Source organism: Xenia sp. Carnegie-2017, unplaced genomic scaffold (genome assembly GCF_021976095.1).
Source record: "Xenia sp. Carnegie-2017 unplaced genomic scaffold, XeniaSp_v1 HiC_scaffold_16, whole genome shotgun sequence".
Taxonomy (NCBI): Eukaryota; Metazoa; Cnidaria; class Anthozoa; order Malacalcyonacea; family Xeniidae; genus Xenia; species Xenia sp. Carnegie-2017.
Window position 1 is genome coordinate 12,353,403 of NW_025813469.1, and position 8,154 is coordinate 12,361,556.

At 37.0% G+C, this 8,154-nt stretch overlaps 1 protein-coding gene across 1 annotated transcript; it reads right to left on the reverse strand.

The window, feature by feature from the left end:
* Positions 1–5,853: 5,853 nt before the first annotated feature.
* On the reverse strand, positions 5,854–6,270 carry LOC124436094. The gene has a single exon (XM_046986022.1). It carries the CDS (start codon positions 6,268–6,270, stop codon positions 5,854–5,856), a length of 417 nt encoding a protein of 138 aa, XP_046841978.1.
* Between the last annotated feature and the right edge of the window lie 1,884 nt (positions 6,271–8,154).

Genomic DNA, 8,154 nt, shown 5'->3' on the forward strand with positions numbered 1-8,154 from the left:
AAACAAGAAGAGGTGTACCCTTCACCTTCCATGAAAGTATAGTCAGTGACTAGATAGTTTGAAACTGGAAGAGGTGTACCCTTCACTCTCCATGAAAGTATAGTTTGTGACTACATAGTTTGAAACAGGGAGAGGTATACCCTTCACTCTCCGCGAAAGTATAGTTAGTGACTACATAGTTTGAAACAGAGAGAGGTGTACCCTTCCATTTCCAGGAAAGTATAGTCAGTGACTACTTAGTTTGAAAGAGAGAGAGGTGTACCCTTCACTCTTCATGAAAGTATAGTTAGTGACTACATAGTTTGAAACAGGGAGAGGTATACCCTTCACTCTCCATGAAAGTATAGTTTGTGACTACATAGTTTGAAACAGGGAGAAGTGTACCTTTCACTCTCCATGAAAGTATAGTTTGTGACTACATAGTTTGAAACAAGGAGAGGTGTACCCTTTACCCTCCATGAAAGTATAGTTTGTGACTACATAGTTTGAAACAAGCAGAGGTGTACCCTTCACTCTATATGAAAGTATATTTAGTGACTAAATAGTTTGGAACAGAGAGAGGTGTACCCTTCACCTTCCATGAAAGTATAGTTAGTGACTACATAGTTTGGAACAAGGAGAGGTATACCCTTCATTCTCCATGAAAGTATAGTTAGTGACTACATAGCTTGAAACAGGAGAGGTATACCCTTCAATCTCCATGAAAGTATAGTTTGTGACTACATAGTTTGGAACAGAGAGAGGTGTACCCTTCCATTTCCAGGAAAGTATAGTCAGTGACTACTTAGTTTGAAAGAGAGAGAGGTGTACCCTTCACTCTTCATGAAAGTATAGTTAGTGACTACATAGTTTGAAACAGGGAGAGGTATACCCTTCACTCTCCATAAAAGTATAGTTTGTGACTACATAGTTTGAAACAGGGAGAAGTGTACCCTTCACTCTATATGAAAGTATATTTAGTGACTAAATAGTTTGGAACAGAGAGAGGTGTACCCTTCACCTTCCATGAAAGTATAGTTAGTGACTACATAGTTTGGAACAAGGAGAGGTATACCCTTCACTCTCCATGAAAGTATAGTTAGTGACTACATAGTTTGAAACAGGGAGAGGTATACCCTTCACTCTCCATGAAAGTATAGTTTGTGACTACATAGTTTGGAACAGGGAGAGGTGTACCTTTCACTCTATATGAAAGTATATTTAGTGACTAAATAGTTTGGAACAGAGAGAGGTGTACCCTTCACCTTCCATGAAATTATAGTTAGTGACTACATAGTTTGGAACAAGGAGAGGCATACCCTTCACTCTCCATGAAAGTATAGTTAGTGACTACATAGCTTGAAACAGGGAGAGGTATACCCTTCACTCTCCATGAAAGTATAGTTTGTGACTACATAGTTTGGAACAGGGAGAGGTGTACCTTTCACTCTATATGAAAGTATATTTAGTGACTAAATAGTTTGGAACAGAGAGAGGTGTACCCTTCACCTTCCATGAAAGTATAGTTAGTGACTACATAGTTTGGAACAAGGAGAGGTATACCCTTCACTCTCCATGAAAGTATAGTTAGTGACTACATAGCTTGAAACAGGGAGAGGTATACCCTTCACTCTCCATGAAAGCATAGTTTGTGACTAAATAGTTTGAAACAGGGAGAGGTATACCCTTCACTCTCCATGAAAGTATAGTTTGTGACTACATAGTTTGGAACAGGGAGAGGTGTACCTTTCACTGTATATGAAAGTATATTTAGTGACTAAATAGTTTGGAACAGAGAGAGGTGTACCCTTCACCTTCCATGAAAGTATAGTTAGTGACTACATAGTTTGGAACAAGGAGAGGTATACCCTTCATTCTCCATGAAAGTATAGTTAATGACTACATAGTTTGAAACAGGGAGAGGTGTACCCTTCACTCTCTATGAAAGTATAGTTAATGACTACAAAGTTTGAAACAGGGAGAGGTATACCCTTCACTCTCCATGAAAGTATAGTTTGTGACTACATAGTTTGGAACAGGGAGAGGTGTACCCTTCACTCTATATGAAAGTAAATATTTAGTGACTAAATAGTTTGGAACAGAGAGAGGTGTACCCTTCACTCTGTTAGATTTAGAGGTTTTACCGAACATCAGATAGAATCATAAAGGAGTTTAACAACATAACGATTGACAATATATTTTAACATAACATGTGCTCTCTTTTATAAGGCAGAACAACAAGTACATACGTCACATGATTAACAATTAAGTTGAGAGTTATACACTGTGATGTCATTTCCTTTTTTAACACTCCCACTTAACGATCAACTAAATTACTTATTAAGTTAAATTTGTTTTACACCAAGAAGATCTCTAAAACGTTCATACGTAGGCTTGCTTAATGGTTTAGTCATAATGTCAGCAATCATTGATTCTGTAGGACAATACTTTACGCATATTGCGTTCTTATTAACTTGCCCTCTAATGAAGTGATAGGATATGTCAATGTGCTTTGTGCGATTATGAAATTTCGGATTCTTGCACAATTGAATGGCTCCTTGATTATCTTCGTAAATTGTTGTAGGAACAGGTTTCAACAATTCAATATCATTCAGTAATCTTCTTAGCCAGATACACTCTTGTGAAGCTGAACTCAAAGCAATATATTCGGCTTCAGTTGTAGATCTTGATACAGATGTCTGTCGTTTACTGCACCAGCTTATCGTACTGTTTTGAATCTGAAAACATACCCTGATGTAGAACGTCTTGTCTCCACATCACCACCCCAATCGGCGTCTGAAAACCATACAAATCAGAATCTTTTCCATTTGCAGTAAACAAAGACCATAGTCCATCGTTCCTTTGATATAACGAAACACTCTTTTCACTGTTGCCAATGATCTTTACCTGGTCTGGACATATATTTAGATAAAGTTGCGACGGCGGCAGCTAAGTCTGGACGAGTTGCAACAGTTGCATATGTTAAGCAACCTATTGCCATTTGATATTTCTGAACATCTACTGGCTTCTCATTATCAGATAATGATACAAACTTCTTTGACGTATCTAGTGGTGTTGATACTGGTTTTGATTCATCCATTCCAAACTTCTTTAGTACTCCAAGCAAATATTGTGACTGACTGATACTAAGTGTTTTAGCTTGACGGTTGCGCTTTATTGACATTCCCAAAATGTAACCTACTTCACCAACATGTTCGACTTTGAATCTCTTAGCGAGAGATCTCTTTTCTTCAGTCAACATATCTGTACAATTAGAAAACCACAGTATGTCATCCACATACAAGGCCAATATGACAAAGTCGATTTTACCATTCTTTCGTTTAATGGACTTTATATAGACACACGAATCTGCATTACTTTTTCGATATTCATTTCACAATAGAAACTTGTCGATTTCAGAATTCCAACATCGTGCAGCCTGTTTCAAACCATATATGCTTTTCTTCAATCGACATACATAATTCTTCTTCTCTTGATCAACATAACCTTCCGGCTGTTTCATGTAAATTTCAACTTCTAGCTTACCTTGCAAAAAGGCAGTCTTTACGTCAGTTTAGTGAACTTCCCAGTTGTGTATGTTCGCCACACTCAGCAATAATCTAATTGATGCATAACGAACTACTGGTGAAAAAACTTCTTCATAGTCGGTACCTTCAGATTGAGAGTAACCTTGCGCCACTAATCTTGCTTTGTATCTTCCACAGATCCATTCTCCCATTTACCTTGAATACCCAACGACATCCTACTATATTCTTCCCTTCAGGAGGAGGAACAAGTTCCCATGTCTGGTTATCTAATAATGATTGATACTCTGAATCAGTTGCTGTTCGCCAATTGTTGCTGTCTTCACCATTCCAAGCTTCTTGGATGTTACATGGTTCGTTGATGTCAGCAGTCAAGCTTTGTGAGAAGTAATTCTCTTCATCAAATCTGTTGGGAGGTCTAGATATTCTTTTTCTGGGAAGGCTTTGAGTTTCTCTAAGAAAATTTTCTTCATATGTCGCTCCCACTGGTTGAAGGTGCTTATCTGCTTCAACTGGGTTTTCAATTTCGTTATTTTCTTCTTGAGCAAATTCTTCCATTGGTATTTCATGTGGTTCATCAATCTTTTCTTCTAGTGGAGTGTAAAAGTTACCGAACTGTTTGTTTTCATTACCTTTCAAGTCGTAAAATCTTTTCTCAAGAAAGACAGCATCCCTACTTCGAAAAAACGTTTGACTGAGTACATCAAATAATCTGTAGCCTTTCGTCCCTTCAGGATATCCGATGAAGATACACTTCTTTGATTTCTCTGAAAATTTCTTTCGTTGACTTGCAGGCATGTGAGCGTAAACTAGGCATCCAAATACTCTCAGATTAGAAACATCTGTTTTTTTATTGAACAAGCATTCAAACGGTGTAACTCCATTAAGTGATACTGTCGGACTTCGATTTCTGAGATAGACAGCTGTATTCACTGCTTCTGCCCAAAATTGTAACGGCATATTACTGTGTGATAACATTGATCTGGCTGATTCTACAAGTGTGCGATTCATTCGTTCCGATACACCATTCTGTGCGGGATTATACGGCACAGTAAGTTGATGTGTAATTCCTTTCTGTTTAAGAAATTCTTTAAATTCTTTGGAACAATATTCCCCACCATTGTCTGTCCGTAAAAATTTAACTGAACAACCAGTGATGTTCAAAACCATTGCATTAAATACTTTAAACTTCTCCAATACTTCATGTTTGTTCTTAATGAAATAAACATAAGTGTACCTTGAAAAATCATCAATAAAAAGAACAAAATACTTTGAACCACCAAGTGAATTTGTTGACATTGGTCCACAAACGTCACTGTGCACCAATTCAAACGGTTTAATTGCACGCTTTGCTTCCTTTTGGGATACTTGGATTTATGATGCTTACCCATAATGCATCCCTCACATGGAGATCCTTCCTTAGGCGTAGTATCCATGCCAATAACCATATTATCATTCAGCAGTTTTGAAACATTGTTCATTCCAAGGTGACCAAAACGATAATGCCATAACATTAATTTATCATCTATTGCAACATTCACATAGTTACCTTCAATGATTTTCAATACATACAGTTTTTCCAGCATTATACCACTTGCCAACAACTTTGTACCTCTAAAGATTTCACATTGATCATCTCTGAAAGTAACACATGCTCCAAGCTTTATCATGGCTCTTACAGAAAGCAAATTCCTACCAAGATCTGGTACATACAACACATCTCGCAAACTTATCTTCTGAGGTCTTTCATTTGCATCAGCAATAATACGACAAACCCCTTTACCATATGCAAGAATACTTCTATTATCTCCAAGATTAACAATTGATGGATTTGAAAATTGAACATATTCAATCAAATTGCTCTTATTATAGGTCATGTGCTGTGTGGCACCTGAGTCGATAATCCAGCAGTTATTATTCCATGAACTTGAGGTATACAATGCTTCGTCTTCCACCATATTATCATCATCCTCTTTCTCTACACAGCTAGCAGATTCACCTTTCTTTCTTTCATTACTTTTCTTGTTCTTGTCGTCGAGGACCTTTTTCTTTGGACAGTCACGAGCAAAATGCCCTCTTTCATGACAGTTGTGACACTTCCCTTTAAATACATATTGTTGCTTTCCTTTTCTCATATTTCTTCCAGCAGCAAATGCTCCTTCAGGATCCTTTCCGTCTTGTCGTCGATCAACATCATTTAACAACATGTTTTTCACTTTGTCGTAAGATAAGGAGTCATCACCTATTGCATCCAGGGCTGTAATCAAGGGTTTGAACTCTTCAGGCAAACTCGCTAAGAGTGTCATTGCCAGTTCTTTGTCCTCTACTTCTACCCCATTTCTTTTAGCTGGTCATGCAATGTTCTTAAGTGACTAATATGCTCCAACATGCTTTCTCCTGAACGATAACGGCAAGCGTAGTATTGTTGTCTCAATCTCACTTTCTGTAACAGAGATTCTCTAGCAAATTGCTTCTTTAGAGCGTCCCATGCTTCTTTTGCAGTTGTGGTATGGCGTACATGAATTTGATATTCTGGTTCGATAGCCAGACAGATGTGAGTCCATGCCTTCTTCGCATTACGCGCAAAACTCTGACAAACTTCGGCACTTTCCGACGTAAGTTGAGCAGTACCCTCAGCATGTTCAAACAGATCAAGGCTTTCTAAATACAAACGCATGTTAAAAGACCAGGTCCGATAATTCGACCCATTTAACTTCGCAAATTTGAACGAATTCAATTCAGCCATATTCATTTTATATTCGACCGCAAAATACTTATAGAAATATCTTATAAAATCGTCGACTTGTTCGATTCACATGTAGACCATAGCATTCTGGGCCCATAACCTGTTAGATTTAGAGGTTTTACCGAACATCAGATAGAATCATAAAGGAGTTTAACAACATAACGATTGACAATATATTTTAACATAACATGTGCTCTCTTTTATAAGGCAGAACAACAAGTACATAGGTCACATGATTAACAATTAAGTTGAGAGTTATACACTGTGATGTCATTTCCTTTTTTAACACACTCTTCATGAAAGTATAGTTAGTGACTACATAGTTTGAAACAGGGAGAGGTATACCCTTCACTCTATATGAAAGTATATTTAGTGACTAAATAGTTTGGAACAGAGAGAGGTGTACCCTTCACCTTCCATGAAAGTATAGTTAGTGACTACATAGTTTGGAACAAGGAGAGGTATACCCTTCACTCTCCATGAAAGTATAGCTTGTGACTACATAGTTTGAAACAGGGAGAGGTATACCCTTCACTCTATATGAAAGTATATTTAGTGACTAAATAGTTTGGAACAGAGAGAGGTGTACCCTTCACCTTCCATGAAAGTATAGTTAGTGACTACATAGTTTGGAACAGGGAGAGGTGTACCCTTTACTCTCCATGAAAGTATATTTTGTGACTAAATAGTTTGAAACAGGGAGAGGTGTACCCTTCACTTTATATGAAAGTATAGTTTGTGACTACATAGTTTGAAACAGGGAGAGGTATACCCTTCACTGTCCATGAAACTATAGTTAGTGACTACATAGTTGGAAACAGGGTGAGCTCTACCCTTTACTCTGTATGAAAGCACAGTGAGTGAGTACAGTGTAGCAATTTACTGTTTGCAAAGTGCAATTAGCACATTGTAGTAAAATATTAAAAATGGCACATTATTTTTTAAGCAATATGCAACAAAGTAAATATTATGCATTATTTACTAGCCCACAAATTGCCATTCTTTGTAGTATGATATCAATAGGATGTTTTATTATCCGATTCAAGCATTAATAACAGAAGTTATACATACAGAAGTTTTTACAAGCTAATCCAGAGAAATGAGAAGTAAACACATTAGTCACATCATATCGGGGCAAACATGCCTGCATTTCAGAACAGGAGTCTTCAGAAAGTGACCAGTTGTACACATGAACCGTTTAACTTGTTCAAATGTACAATACAGGCACAATTTTACTACTGCATCATATTTAGCTTAATGAAGTGTTTGTTTGAATCTGACTCGGAAACTTCATGTAATATCAATCTAATTGTGACTTGAGAGAAACATTTTTCTGAAAACAAGAGCACATCATTTTTTTGAAACTAATTCATACAATGGGTGACTACTTGGCCAGGAACAGAGATAAGTCTATCTTTCACTCTTCATGACAAAGAAGTGGGTGATTGTTGTGTTTGAAAATGGTAGAGGTGTCTGCTTTACTCTCCAGGAAGCCTAATGAGTGACTACTTACTTTAAAACAATGTGAGGTGTAACCATTACTCTTCATGAAAGAAAAATAATGACATATGTTAAAACAGGGAGAGATAAACCCTTCACTTTCAATGAAAGCATAGTGAGTGACAAGTAGACTTGGAACAGGGAGTATATTAACCGTCACAAGCCAATATTACATTTAAGGGGTTGAATATATTATTTCAGTTCATGAATTTTCCATGCAAATTTTTTATGCATTTGATTTTGACAAGGATTCATCCACTGTCTCCGTTCACTGTGATTGAAATTACAAAAAAATATTTTTAATTATGGACTCTAACTTAAATTTAGACAAAAATAAAAAATGCATATCACATAAGAGTTACCTCACCTGAACATAACAGAGGA